The sequence below is a fragment of the Piliocolobus tephrosceles genome, chromosome 19, assembly GCF_002776525.5.
Source record: "Piliocolobus tephrosceles isolate RC106 chromosome 19, ASM277652v3, whole genome shotgun sequence".
NCBI classification, from domain to species: domain Eukaryota; kingdom Metazoa; phylum Chordata; class Mammalia; order Primates; family Cercopithecidae; genus Piliocolobus; species Piliocolobus tephrosceles.
Genome location: NC_045452.1, coordinates 20,071,783 through 20,086,941, shown reverse-complemented (window position 1 = coordinate 20,086,941; position 15,159 = coordinate 20,071,783). Strand labels below are relative to the sequence as shown.

Sequence of the window (15,159 nt, the reverse complement as noted above, 5' to 3'; positions counted from 1 at the left end):
CTGTCTCAAAATAATAATAATAATAATAATAATAATAATAAAATAATAATAATAATAAAGTTAAGTATTATAAGTGGGCTGGGGGTGTGGGATCTTGCCTCAAAGAGTAGGCAGGAGGATGAACACGTGAGTGGTGAGAGACCCGCATGTTCGAGGATGCGGAATGGCCAGAAGTCTCAGAACTGGAGAAGGTGTGCAGGCAGACTTTCAGGAGGGGTGGCACATGGGCTGGCTTAAAAGATGAGAGTTTAGAGTGCACAGATTGGGGAGGAGCCACAGAGTCTCCAAAACAGCACAGCCGGATGGTGGGGGAGTGGGTCAGCCGTTCAGGGGGAGAAATGGCGAAGAACGCACACGAGCCCTTGGAGGAGGCCTCAGCAGTAAGTGGTTTTACTGGCTCCGGGGTATAAAGATGTTCAGGCCCAGCAGGAAGTTCCCGAATGTCTGTTGTTTGCCCACAGTTCCCAGTGCTGCCTGTATAGTCCCAAACAGAGCTGCTGTCCCCAAGGAGCCTGTGTTCTAGGTGGGGTAGGGGGAACAGTTAATAAATACATGAGTGAATCGAGTTAGTCAGGTGGTGTCGATGTAATGAGTGCTCTGGAGGAAAAGAAAGGAAAGCAGGGAGTCAGGCATGCCCGGCCTGGGAGAGGCTGACATGTTTTCATGGTGGTCAAGGTAGAGACCTAAAGGAACAGTGGGAGGGAGCTGTGTGGCTGAGCGGAGACAGCTCGTGCAAAGGCCCTGTGGCAGAAGCAGGCTTAGTATGTTCAAGGAACAGCAAAGAGGCCAGCGTGGCTGCAGCTGAGGATGGAAGTGGGAACTGTAGGAGCTGAGATCATAGAGGCCAGGAGGTCTTACTGAGTCCTTGGGACTGTTGCGAGGACTATAGTTTTTACTCCAGGGGAGCTGGGAGGTATTGGAGAGTTTTGAGCAGGGGCAGCCTGGTCTGGGTAATCCTTGGAAGACTCACAAGCCTGCTGAGTGGGGACTGGTCATTAGAGGCAAGGGCAGAAGCAGAGAAACTGGTCAGTGGCCTGTTGCATCAATCCAGGGGAGAGGCTGGCTGGGACAGGGTGATGGTTGGGGTCAATACAGACATGGTCAGGAGGTGGGTAGAGAGACGTGGAAGATTCTTTCCAGCGCTGCCACTTGCCCTGGAAGGAGACTCACGTTGCAATTTCTTCTCTCTAGGCTAGCTTGTCACTTACTGCAAGGGTTTCCCTCAGGGAGCCTCCTGCTGCTGGGCACCATGACAGTGAGGGGGGCTGTGCTGGCCCCAGATCCAGCGTCGCCCACGACCGCAGCAGCCTCGCCCAGCGTCTCCGTGATCCCCGAGGGCAGCCCCACTGCCATGGAGCAGCCTGTGTTCCTGATGACAACTGCCGCTCAGGCCATCTCTGGCTTCTTCGTGTGGACGGCCCTGCTCATCACATGCCACCAGGTACCCAAGCCTGGCAGGGGGCCTCTAGAAGGGTCCAGAAAGGTTCCTGGCCGAACAGAGTGGGAGTTAGGCTAGGCCAGGCTGTGCTGCAGTAGTAGGTAAGCCCTGTGTTATCAAAGGCTTCCCTCGATAGAAGTCTACTTCTTGTTTTTTTTTTTTGAGACAGAGTCTCATTCTGTCACCCAGGCTGGAGTGCAGTGGTGCAATCTTTGCTCACTACAACCTCTGCCTCCTGGGTTGGAACAGTTCTCCTGCCTCAGCCTCCCGAGTAGCTGGGACTACAGGCATGCGCCAAGAAGTCGCCTTCTTGCCCACGTCCCAGGGCCCAGTATGCAGCACAGGTTCCGATGTGTGACTCTGGCATCAGGCCTCGCCCATCTGACACCTGGCAGCAGGGAGTGTGCGTAGGCACTCTGGATATTTAACCACCTCCATCCAGAGGCGACACTCGTCACTCTGTTCACCTTCCATTGGCTGGAACTAGTCTCGTGTCGAACCTAAGCGACAGAGAGCCTAGAACCGCAGGAGCACAGGGACAGGAACCGCTTTGCAGATGAGAAAATGGAGAGCCAGAAGGGGAGGGGAAGAGGAACTATCCCAGTCACTTGGAAGTTGGTGGCAGACTGGGATAGAAGTCAAGTCTTCCGTCTCCCTGTACTCGTGGCCCCAGAGGAGGCTGATGTGGGCAGGGACCGGCCTTGGCGGCCTGCAGAGGTTTGAGGGAGGTCCAGTGGAGAGGGGCAGGGCGAGTCCGCTCGCGTTCCCCAGTCAACCCCTTGCCAGATGCCCTGCGTCCCCATCCCTTTTAGAACCCATTTGCGTCCAAGACTTTTGGCCCATAGCAGATGGAGAATATTTTGTTCTTTTCCTCCCCAGCCCAGGTCTCAGCTGGGCCAAGTGTGATGTCATGAGAGCTGGGACGAGACACCCAGGGGCTGCCGGGACTGAGGACCGTGGTAGAGCAGCTCTTGGCATTTGTGTGTAGCTTTTACTTTTTTCCTCTGCTTCCTAAAAGTAGCATTCATTCTTCTAACTTCCTGGTGAGGTAGGCAGTGCTGCCTCTGTTTACCAGATAGGAGGAGGAGGCACAGCCTGAGGACATCCCTGCAGCCACTCAGCCGGGAAGTGTGTCCACCTGCCATAGAGTGAGGGCCCGGTCTGTCTTGCCATAAGTTAAGGGACGGGGCAGGGCTGCAACCCAGATGGCAGTGATTTAGCTCAGTGCTGCCACAGTCACAGCTGGAGAGAGGCAAAGGGAAAGGGCACACACTGATGGCCCAGGGCTGCCTGTGCGTGAGGCTCCTGGGGAGCTTGTGGAAACTGGATTTCCATCCTCGTCCCTGGCCCTCTTGTGGTCTGGGGTGTGGGCTCACCGCCACCTGCACCTGCAAGACCGTCCCGCGAGCACTGCTGCATGCACTCCACGAGCCTTGTGCATGCCCGCTGGTCTGAGTCTCACAGTGGCCTTGGGAGGCAAGTCTTGTCATCCCCTTTTTGCAGAGCAGGGCTCTGAGGCTCGGGTAGGTCCCGTGCATCGAGTCACAGGGTGGCAGAGCTGGAAGCCCACCTGCCCTCCCGTTCCTGCGGACAGGAGGGTCCCCCGCTGACCCCGCACCTCTGCCCCCAGATCTACATGCACCTGCGCTGCTACAGCTGCCCCAACGAGCAGCGCTACATCGTACGCATCCTCTTCATCGTGCCCATCTACGCCTTTGACTCCTGGCTCAGCCTCCTCTTCTTCACCAACGACCAGTACTACGTGTACTTCGGCACCGTCCGCGACTGCTACGAGGGTGAGGATGGGGGTGGAGTGGGGAGGGCCGGCTGGGGGCTGGGAGTCTGGGAGCCGCTCTCCCCACATTCCTCCCCGAGGGGCCTCACGAGGGCTGTCTTGACACGTCCCTGGCTTCTTTTCCTGCTACAGGGTTTCTGTCCCAAATTGACAAGTAACAGCACATGCAGCCACAGTCCCACCTCACAGGTGCCTGAAGCAGGGACCCTCCACCTGGGTCTGGTTTCTCAATGCTGGCATCTCGGGCAGGGTGGAGGCAGTAAGCAAGTGGTCTGTTTGTAGAGATCCCAGGTGGCCCCAGGTGCAGTTGGGTAGGGACCAATCCAGGGATCCCTGGCATGTCAGTGGCAGGGCTGGGCATCTGTCCCCGTGGATCTTAATTCTGAGGGCTTTGTCCCATGAGTGGGTGCCCTACTGCACCACCCAGGAAGAAGACTCGATTCCTTTCGGGGACTTGGTTCTGGATGTGGAGTGGAGACATCACCTGCTCCCGTCCTGAGCTCTGACCACAGGCCAGGAGCTGGGTTGCCAAGAGGAAAAGCCAGCCTCACCCCTGCTGCCCTGAGGGAGTCTGTGACCCCTAAACAGTCACCACACGGAGACCAGGATGCCGCTCTCATGGGAACTGGCCTCTGACCTGTCTTGGGCAGGTCCCAGGCATTCCTCCTCCATCAGAGGCCAGCGATGCCCAGGTCTGCCCTGGACAGGCCAGCAGGAATGGAGAGGAGGGGTTCCTCAATTCAAGACCCCTACACTGGGCCGGGTGCAGTGGCTCACACCTGTAATCCATTACTTTGGGAGGCCGAGGCGGGCAGATCACCTGAGGTTGGGAGTTTGACACCAGCCTGACCAACACGGAGAAACCCTGTCTCTACTAAAAATGCAAAATTATCCGGGCATGGTGGTGTGTGCCTGTAATTCCAGCTACTCGGGAGGCTGAGGCAGGAGAATCGCTTGAACCCAGGAGTCTAAAATTGTGGTGAGCCGAGATCGTGCCATTTCACTCCAGCTTGGGCAACAAGAGCAAAACTCTGTCTCAAAAAAAAAAAGACCCCCTACGTTGATACCCATGCTATTCTCAGAGTGTGAGGTTTCCTGTCTCCTACCCACACCTGTGCTGCTGGTTTTAGATAAAGTGACTGGATGTGGTTTTGCTCATCTCAGGCCGAGCAGCTCTGGCCGTGCCCGGAAGTTGTCTGTTTCCCTGACCTGGGAGGGTGCTGCCCCAGGCCTGTACTCTGTGGATATTGGGGTGAAGCATGCTCATCCCCCAAGCAGCTGGAGTCTCTCTTCTTGTCTACGCTGAACCTTGTGTATCCCTGAGAACTCATAGGGCACAGGAGATGCCTTTAGGTTTGGCAAGAAAATGAAGTCGCCGAACAGGAGGATATTGCACCCCAGCCTGTCATATTTCTGCCTGCCCACCCCCAGCTGCAGCCATATCAGGCAGGTGCTTCCCAGCCACAAGGGCTTGATGTGTGCCGTGTCCCTGGCCTGGGAAGCTCTTCTGCTCTGCGTGGGGTCCCTCCTTTCCATCCGTCTGTTCCCCGCCACTCTCACTCCCAGCAACTCAGTAACTTCCCATGTTCCCTCCTCGCAGGCTGGCGTTCCATCCTGTCCTTCCAGGTGAGAATACTGAGGCCAGGTGGGGACCTGCTCAGGGCTTAACTGGGGCTCTCGTGTCTGATGTTCCTGGAAGCAGCCAAGTCTCCAGGGAAACCTCTGGGTCCCTGGGGCACCGTAAAGGCTGGAATTGGCGAAGGGTGGGGCTGAGAATCCTCTTCCATTCAGCTGCCAGCCTCGCATGGGTCCCCAGGGGCAGCCTCTGTCCACCTGTTCCTTCAGAAGCACAAAGCTGTTCCCTGCCAAGGCGGCCTCTCCTGTGTGGTCGGGGGACAAGTGTGGGCTGTCTTCTCGGCAGGACCCCGAAGACAGGCGCATGGCAGAAGGCGGGGCACACAGCCAGGGGAGCCTCCGCTTCACCCTCACTCCGTGCCCCAGAGGCGGCAGCAGATGGCTGGCGGGCACCCCTCGCTCCAGAAGCCTCTTTGTTCAGGCCCCGCCTGCCCTGACCTGCCTCCCAGCCCAGGGAGAGGTCCTCCAGGAAGTCGGCCGCCCTGTGAAGCACATCTCCTAGCAACGCGATTATCCCTTTGGCCTGGCCTCTCCCGGGGAGTTTATAAACAGCACAGCAGCTGCGGTGAAGTTCAGGCTGCCCCCGAGTTCACCAGCTTTTTTTTTTTTTTTTTTTGAGACCGTTGCCAGGCTGGAATGCAGTGGTACCATCTCAGCTCACTGCAACCTCCACCTCCCAGGTTCAAGTGATTCTCCTGCCTCAGCCTCCTGAGTGGCTGGGACTACAGGTGTGCACTACCACACCCAGCTCATTTTTGTATTTTTAGTTTTGTATTTAGAGACGGGGTTTCACCATGTTGGCCGGGATGGTCTCAATCTCTTGACCTCGTGATCTGCCCGCCTCGGCCTCCCAAAGTCGTGGGGATTATAGATGTGAGCCACCATGCCTGGCCGAGTCACCAGCTTTTAGCATTAGAGGCAGTGGGGCCTCCTCCTCGCCTTGTCCCTGCACCACTGCTCTGGGTCCTAGCCCCTCTCCTGCAGCTGCCTCTGTAGAGTCAGTGATGGGGCAGTCCCTTAAAATTCAGAGGTCCCCCCATGTATTTCCCCCCACCCTTCCTTCTAAGTGCCCAAGAGGGACCAGGAGGACCCGGGAGGAGCGGGATTCGCCTAGGCTGGAGAACTCTGCAGGTCTGGCCAGCCTCTCCTGAGGGCCCACTCAGAGCTGGGCACTGCAGTCATTTGCTTTCTTTTTTTTTTTTTTTGAGATGGAGTCTCGCTCTGTCGCCCAGGCTGGAATGCAGTGGTGCGATCTTGGCTCACTGCAACCTCCGCCTCCCGGGTTCAAGCTATTCTCCTGCCACAGCCTCCCAAGTAGCTGGGACTACAGGCGCCCGCCACCACGCCCGGCTAATTTTATTTTTGTATTTACTAGAGACAGGGTTTCACCGTGTTGCCCAGGCTGGTCTCAAACTCCTGAGCTCAGGCAATCCGCCCACCACCTCGGCCTCCCAAACTGCTGGGATTACAGGCATGAGGCACTGTGCCCGGCCATTTTTTTTCTTTGTTAACAAAATTCTGCTTTTAAAAAACACTGAAAAAATTTACGTTTATTAAAGTAATAGAGGCATATGGTTGAAACACGAAACTCCTCTAACTCCTCACTCCAAAGTTCACTGTGCTTTCAACTCTTTCAGCTGTTTTCTTCCTAGAATGACCTAAAAATATGCTTATACTGGTTTTTGTTGTTGTTTTTCAGTTTTATATATATAGTGACTTCCTTTTGTGGAAGGGCTTTGTTTGAGAGACAGGTCTTGTTCTGACACATACAGGTGTGTGCCGCCACCATGCTCCAGTAATTTTTTTTTTTTTTGTAGAGGTGAGGTCTCACTGTGTTGCCTAGGGTGGTCTCAAACTCCTAGGCTCAAATGATCCTTCTGCCTTGGCCTCCCAGAGTGCCGGGATTATAGGCATGAGCCACCACATCCTATCCATTTCCTTTTCTTGTGTAACTTTTTGTTTTTTGCTCCAGTTACTACTTGCCTTCTTTTAGTTTGCTCATTTTTCTACATACCTATCATTAGTTTATTCCTAAATACTTCAATTGAATTTAAAAACAAAACATAACAAAAACCAAACCAGCCCTGCTCTCAGTAAAGCCAGACCAATCCAGGAATCCATGAGCTCTGCCATTTTCCCCGTGGCGTTTCTCCTGGAACCTTCTCCCTGTGGTGCAGTCAGGAATGCCTGCTTTCCAGGCTCCCGCTGCTCAGCTGTTGCCCTGGCTCTTCCATTCACCATCAGCCTGGAAACTGCTTCTCCTGTGCTGAGTCACCTGTTCTGTGGAGGCTGTTTCCTCCTTGTTCATGGTTTGCTCTCTCTGCCTGGTTGGAGCACGTCTTCCAGCAGCTTCCTGAGAAAGAGAATGCATGGGAGGTCGATTTTGTGGAATCTGAAAATATCTTTAGTATATTGTTCCATTTGACTGGTATTCAAGGGAAATACAATCCTAAGTTGGAAATCCTTCTCCCTTTGAATTTCGAAGGCATGTCTTCCTGTCTTAGATTCTGATGTAATTTCTGGAAAGTCTGCTGTATTCGATTCCTAGTGCCTGTGTGTGTGTGTGTGACCTGCTTTGCTCTTTTTTTTTTTTTTTCCCCTCTTCTCTTTGTATTTAGGATCTTGTCTTAATCCCCAGAGTCCTGAAATCTCACAGGAGGTGGGATAGTCATTGTGCTCAGCAACCTGGCGGGCCCTTCCAGCGTGGATGCTCCTGCCTTAAGGTTCTGGGAAGTCTTTCTGTATGTTTCTTTGATCATTTCTTCCCCTCCACTTTCTTCCAATCTCCCTTTCTGGAATTCCTGCTAGTAGGACCGACCTCATGCTTCTGGATTGAGCCTCAAATTTTCTTTCTTTTTTTTTTTTTTGAGACGGAGTCTTGCTCTGTCGCCCAGGCTGGAGTGCAGTGGCTGGATCTCAGCTCACTGCAAGCTCCGCCTCCCGGGTTTACGCCATTCTCCTGCCTCAGCCTCCGGAGTAGCTGGGACTACAGGTGCCCGCTACCTCGCCCGGCTAGTTTTTTGTATTTTTAGTAGAGACGGGGTTTCACCATGTTAGCCAGGATGGTCTCGATCTCCTGACTTTGTGATCCGCCCGTCTCGGCCTCCCAAAGTGCTGGGATTACAGGCTTGAGCCACCGCGCCCGGCTGGTTTTTTGTATTTTTTAGTAGAGATGGGGTTTCACTGTGTTAGCCAGGATGGTCTCGATCTCCTGACCTCGTGATCCGCCCGCCTCGGCCTCCCAAAGTGCTGGGATTACAGGCTTGAGCCACTGCGCCTGGCCGAGCCTCAAATTTTCTTTATAATTTTCTGGCTCTTTTTTGGTACTGTTTTCCAGGAATTTTGTTTTGTTTTGTTTTCTGTTTTCGTTTTTTTTTTTTTTCATCTTACCTTTGAGCTTTTCTATTGAATGTTTTATTTCCTTTATCATGTTTTAAAATGTCAGTAGCTCTCTCCGTTCTTGTTCTTTATGATGCCTTGTCCTTGATACCAGAGAGAGTATTGTTCTTTGGTCGCTGGGGATGTTCATTGCAGTTTTCTTCTGTTCCCTACGTTGTCTCTATCTCTTGAGTTCCTTTCATCTGTTTGTTTGCTTTGGTCTTTGACTTTCTTGTTAGAAGCACTCCTCAAATATCAGTGTCCTTGGCTATTTTTTATATTTGAGAACGGGGCTGAAAATACCAGCCACTCAGGAGGCCGAGGCGGGAGGATGGCTGGAGCCCAGGAGTTTGAGGCTGCACTGAGCCATGATCGTGCCACTGCACTCAAGCCTAGGCAACAGAGCAAGACCTCATCTCTCCCCGCTCCAGAAAAAGAAAAGAAAATTGCTGGGCCTCCTGATTGGGTGATGGAGTGTGGAGTGTTTCCTTGGCTATTTGTATGCAGCATGGGGGCAGGTACCAAATGAAGGCTTTTTAAATTCTGGGACCTCTTTCTATAAAGAATAATTTCTCATCTCCTGCCTCAAAACACTGAACAGGCTTAGTGACTGGTGCAGAGTGGCAGAGACCTGAGAGGACCTCTTGCCCTTCATATTCAGGCTTAGTCTTTGGATTTTCTCCAAGTCGTCCCATTACGGCCCTCAGCTGGACCGTGTTCTGAGGATGGAGCTGTCTCAGCCTCTGTTGAAACTTGTAATCCAGTCGTTCCACGTGGAGACTTAACCAGCTTCTGCATCTGTATCCTCACCCACAGCCTCCTGCGCTGCCCGGCACGTGCAGTGCTGAGGTTTCCTAGGGCTCTGGCTCCCACCCCCATCCTGCTGACCGTCCGCCACTCGGTGACCATGTAGCGGTGAGCATGTGGCGTTCAGAGCTTTGTTGATGTCACTTGGCTGTTGCCATTCCCCTTGTCCTTGAAGGTTTGCTCCCCACCCCACCTTCATTCCTTCTCATTTCAGCAGCGTTAGGAGGGCGAGGAGGGGGATAATGGAGATAAGTGTATGTTTAGCCTGTGAACTTGTGACTGGTGCTTCCTGTTCTCAAAGAGAGGGCTGAGTCTTGGAAGAGAGCTTGGTGCCACGTACCGTCTGCGAGGGCTGGAATTCATAGCGCTGGCCTGCGTCACCAGAGGTTGTACAGTGGCAGGCAGATGGGGGCAGGGTGGGAACCACTCCCCATGTGCGTTTAGTGTTTGATTGTGGGGGTGGGCCCAAGACAACTCTGAGAGCGCTGAGGAGTTCTGTGATCAGAGGCACAGGGCCTTGGGGTTCAGAGGCAGAAGACAGTGTCCGTATGTCGCTTTATGCAGTTGCTGTTTGTTAAGAACGTTTGCGTGGCATTTCACAGTTTTCCCACGTGTTTTTCATCACTGTTAGCTCATTCTCACCTCCCAAGTACCTGGCAGAGTATATATATTATCATCCCCATTTTACAAATGTGAAAAAATTTCGAATAGGCTCTGAAACTTGTTCATAGTGACCCAGATCGTAATGGCCAAAGGCCAGACTCGCACCTGGGTCTCTGAATCCTGGGGCTCTGTGCCAGCGTGGTGAAGGAGAGGACAGGACAAGTTTCTCCCCTGGAAAAGTGTGAACTCCTGTTAGGGAAAGAGATTTGAATGCATGAAAGCAACAGAGAATGATGCTTCATTCACTGTCCAACTGGGGTGAGCACAGCCAAGGGCCACAGATGCAGGGCCACACGAGGGCCAAAGGCCAGTTTGCTGCCAGAAGGACTCCCTGGCTGGCCGTGGCACTGGCTGGCCAGGGCTCTTACAGATAGAGCCAAGGATTATGAGACCCCAGTAGTGGCCAGGCGCGGTGACTCACGCCTGTAATCCCAGCACTTTGGGAGGCCGAGGCGGGTGGATCATGAGGTCAAGAGATTGAGACCATCCTGGCCAACATGATAAAACCCCATCTCTACTAAAAATACAAAAATCAGCTGGGCGTGGTGGTGCACACCTGTAATCCCAGCTACTCAGGAGGCTGAGGCAGGAGAATCACTTGAACCCAGAAGACAGAGGTTGCAGTGAGCCGAGATCGCACCACAGCTCTCCAGCCTGGCGACAGTGTGAGACTATCTCGAAAAAACAAAGAAAAAAGAAAAAAAAAAAGAACTCGATAGATCCGAGTGCAGAAAGACGTTCAGAAGAAGCCAATAGAAGTCAGAAACAGCATTCAGGGTGGCGAGAAGCAGGAATAAGCAGGATCAGCAGAGGACAAAAAAGCCACAAGTGGGCCAGGCGCAGTGGCTCACACCTGTAATCCCAGCACTTTGGGAGGCAAAGGCAGGTGGATCACCTGAGGTCGGGAGTTTGAGACCAGCCTGGCCAACATGGAGAAACCCCGTCTCCACTAAAAATACAAAATCAGCCCGGCGTGGTGGCCCGTGCCTGTAATCCCAGCTACTCGGGAGGCTGAGGTAGGAGAATTGCTTGAACCCAGGAGGTGGAGGTTGTGGTGAGCTGAGATTGTGCCATTGCACTCCAGCCTGGGCAACAAGAGCAAGACTCTGTCTCAAAAAAAAACAAAAAAAGCCAATAGGGAGGAGAAGAGGAGCCATTTGGCACAACTTGGAGTCTGGGGTCACTTGTACCACGCAGACCCCTGCCCCCTTGGTTGCAACACACTGTGCCCATTCTTGTCCAGGGTGATCACCCATCACTGAAAAGGGGCAGAAGAACATTATAAGGCCCCTATTTTCTTTTTTTTGAGACGGAGTCTTGCTGTGTCGCCCAGGCTGGAGTGCAGTGGTGCGGTCTCAGCTCACTGCAAGCTCCGCCTCCCAGGTTCACACCATTCTCCTGCCTCAGCCTCCCAAGTAGCTGGGACTACAGGCGCCCACCACCATGCCCGGCTAATTTTTTGTATTTTTAGTAGAGACGGGGTTTCACTGAGTTAGCCAGGATGGTCTCGATCTCCAGTTATCTGAAATACAGAATGTCCCAGTCTTTCCAAGTAATCAGAGTGTTTTTCTGTAGCAGAGGGCTGGGCCATGAGGCCAGCTTTAGGCGCTGAAGGTGTGCACAGGAGATGAGCTTAGAATGGCCCAGTGTGCCCAGGGCCATTGAGGTTCAGCACACAGTGTGTGGCACACAGTAGGCGCACAGCAAGTGTGCATTGAAGTTATAGCGAGTTATATGAGTGTGTCTGCCTCCTGACCCTGGGAGCTGCACGCAGAAACATGGGAGGTCAAGTACTGAGTCTTTTCTTAAGCCCAGGGGCTCTTGGGGCAAGTGTCTTAGGTGCTCCGTGCCTGAATTTCCTTATCTGTAAGTGGGGATAACTCCATCCTTGTGGGGGAATGGGGGTGGCAGTTGTTGGGGAGGGGGGTGTATACATGTAAAGCCTTACAACTGCTGGATCCTGTAGCAGTTACTAGGTCATGGGCCCGCTGAGAGGCTGGGTCAGGAGCAGTCTCTTGGACTACAGCTTCCTACCCAGGCTCAAGGAGCTGCTGATAGGAAAGAAGCCCATTCAAAAGAAGCCAGTAGAGGAGAGGTCAGAAGCAGCATTTGGGGTGGCGAGAAACAGGAATAAACAGCATCTGCAAGGGACAGGAAGGTCACGAGGGAGAAGCCTGGAGCCTCGGGTTTGGAAAGGACCCCTTTAGAAAGTCTGCTGAGGGGTTGCCCAGCCTGATTGCTTCTGTTGGCAGCAAGCTCACGACTTCCATCTCTGGACTCTGCCCATTAGAAATGGTTTCTTATAGGCCAGGCGCAGTGGCTCATGCCCTTAATCCCAGCACTTTGGGAGGCTGAGACCAGCAGATCACTTGAGCTCAGGGGTTCAAGACCAGCCTGGACAACATGGCGAAACCCTGTCTCTACAAAAAAAAAACCAGAAAGCAAAAATTAGCCAGGCATAGTGGCACATATCTGTAGTCCCAGCTACTCAGGAGGCTGAGGTGGGAGGATCGATTGAGCTTGGGAGGTCAAGGCTACAGTGAGCCGTGATCGCATCTGTGCACTCCAGCCTGGGCAACAGACTGAGACCCTGCATCAAAGGAAAAAAAAAAAAAGGAAATGGTTTTTTATATTGAGTATATTGAGCTGCAGTCCTGGGATCTGCCCCTGGGAGTCCCATCTGACCCTGGGAACAAGGTGCTTGTCACGTCTATTAAGAGAGTGACCCCTGATGTCTTCTCATCCCCAGCACAGTCCTTGTTTTGTGTTCATCCTGGTCCTTCTCTCCTGATAGTGTGCGTTTGTCTGTAGTTTAAGATTTGGTGTCTAGAGTGGAGCAGAAAGTTCCAGGGGGGGCTTGGGGGTGGGGGACGGACAGCCTACTCTTATTCCAATGCTGGAGGAGTTCCTCCCAGAGGCTGGCCCCAAGGCCATCAACCCTTCAGTCTCCAAAGACAAAACCCTCCAGAGAAGCCATAGCCTGATTGTCCAGGCCAGGAGAGAGAGGCTCTCCGGTCCCTCACGCTGGTTGCTGCCCTCTGGACTTGGCCTGAGGGCTTCTTGATCATTTATGAGTCCCCAGGGCTTAGCACAGAGCCTGGCACACCAGCTGTGGTGGATATTTAGGGAGGTGTAGAGTCATTGTGTGTCTCCGAGGCCTCTTCAGGGGTCTGGTACTGGAGCCATGGTGGGAAGGGCGGTGGGCAGTGAGCTTCCCAGCCAAGCACCCTCCCTCCAGCCCCGCCTCAGCTTCTCTGCTCTTCTTACATCCAGGGCACACATCTTTGTGTTTGTTTCCAGGGAATGTGTTGAGTTTTCCATTTAAACACCTTTGCTGGGATGTTGGAGGTGGTGGTTCACATGGCTCTGTACTTTCCAGGAGGGAAACTGATGTGTCTAGTTGGTTAGTGGGGCCGGGCTTGGGCTGGTTGTGTCATGTCTGAGGAGATTCTGTCTCATCTTCTCCAATAATTAGGGAGTCAATTATCGACTCACTAATGATTCTTTAAAGGGAGCTGTCAGTAAATTGGTATTTAAGACTGGCTGGTCCCAGAGCACCTCCAAAAGGTCAAGAATCTTGAACTGAGAGAGACGATGACATTTGACGATTTTGATCAGTTGTGTGCAGAGCCGGTTGCGGATGGACCTCGGCCACGTCATTCAGAAGTGTGCTGACTGCTGACGTGTGGTTTGATGCAAGAAAGGACACGAAGCCAGGTGCCAGGCCTTCCTCGGGAGAGGACTGCAGGGATGGGCTCGCCCGGGAGGGAGCTTCCAGATAGAGGGAGCTCATGGGCCTGGGACCCCTGTGGCTTCCCTGGAGGGTTTTGTCACTGGAGACTGGAAAGCTGATGATCTTGGAGCCAGCCTCTGAGAGGAGCTCCTCCAGTGTTGGAATGAGAGTGGGGTGTCCCCTCCTGCCCTCCCTGAGCCTGTTGTCATGGCAGGCTCCCCTGGGGAGATGGCCCATGTACGTCTGTCCATTCCTTCCTTCAGTGTTGATTGCATGTTTGTAGCTGCCAGCCCCTCCGGTAGTCACTGGAGGTGGGACTGCATTCTACCTGCAAGGAGTTTACGGCCTGGAAAAAGCAGTAGGCAACGCACCGTGGACTCTTGCCTCTGTGCTCAGCTCATCTAAGGCTCTGCACGTTCACAGTTCCTCACCCCACCAAGGAAGGAGTTATCCCGCTTACAGATGAGGAAATTCAGGCATGGAACGCTTAAGACACTTGCCTGAGGCCACACAGCTCCTAAGAGGTGGGACCACAGTCCACACTAAGACAGGCTGGCTCCAGGGCCCATGGCTCTTTACCTTACTTGATGCTACTTTTGTGCCAGAAGGATCAGGCAGAGCCCAGAGAGGGGTGGTATGTGAAGTAAGCGGGGTGCAGGACAGAGCAGGCGGCATCTCAGCAGGGTCTGCCTCTCCCGTGAGCAGAGGGACTAGAATGTACCATTGCATGCAGGCGTGAGCGGTCACTACATGACCCAGGAGCTTCAGTTGTGGTTTTATCTGTATTCCACTTACCATGGCTGTGCAGATATCTACTGCCAAAACACACAAGTGTAAAACAACCATCCAGTTTCTTCACGGATATTACAGGTCAAGAATTTGGACTGGGCGTGGGGGAGGTAGTTCTTCCCTGCTCCGTGACCTCTGGGCCTTGGCAGGAGAGTGTGAAGGCTGGGGCAGATCACCTGAAGGCTCGCTCCCTTGTGTGCCTGGCAGTTGATGCTGGCTGTCAGCTGAAGGCCTCGGTTCCCTCACATGAGCCTCTCTGTGCAGTGTCTCCAAAGGCTAGCTCGTGCTTCCCCCCTGCATGGTGGTTGGGTGCAAGGACAGGCACTCCAGGAAGAGCCAGAGGAAAGAGGCCTTTTCTAACCCCTACATCAGATGTCATAAAACATCACTTTGGCCGTAGTCACTCAGGTCCACCAAATGCAAAGGGAGGGTACAGGACCCCACCTCTCAGAGGTGGGGTGTCAGCATCACGGGGTGTGGCAATCTTTAGAAAATTCAACCGTCAGCTGGGCGCAGTGGCTCACGCCTATAATCCCAGCGCTTTGGGAGGCCGAGGTGGGCAGATCACCTGAGGTCGGGAGTTCGAGACCACCCTGGCCAACATGGTGAAACCCTGTCTCTACTAAAAATACAAAATTAGCTGGGTGTGGTGGCACATGCCTGTAATCCCAGTTACTTGGGAGGCTGAGGCAGGAGAATCGCTGAACCCTAGAGGTGGAGGTTGCAGTAAGCCAAGGTTGTGCCACTGCACTCCAGCCTGGGCAACAGAGCGAGACTCTGTCTCAGAAAAATAAAAAACAAAACCCAAACAAACAAAAAAGAAAATACAGCTGTCGTGATATAGCTGGACCCGGCTTAGAATGGACACGGTCATTGTGCTTGGCCTTGTGAGGTTTTGAACAGAGGTTACTGACAGGTTGA

The 15,159-nt window shown here is 53.3% G+C and overlaps 1 protein-coding gene across 2 annotated transcripts in view; it reads left to right on the top strand.

Moving 5' to 3' along the window:
• Positions 1–15,159, top strand: part of TMEM184B (transmembrane protein 184B) — a 54,911-nt gene that overhangs the window by 25,767 nt on the left and 13,985 nt on the right. For both annotated transcript variants that reach the window (XM_023222029.2, XM_023222030.2), the window contains exons 2-3: positions 1,192–1,441; positions 3,069–3,234. In XM_023222029.2, coding sequence (XP_023077797.1) covers positions 1,250–1,441; positions 3,069–3,234 — 358 coding nt within the window. In that variant the 5' untranslated portion in view covers positions 1,192–1,249. The remainder of the gene's footprint in view (positions 1–1,191; positions 1,442–3,068; positions 3,235–15,159) is intronic.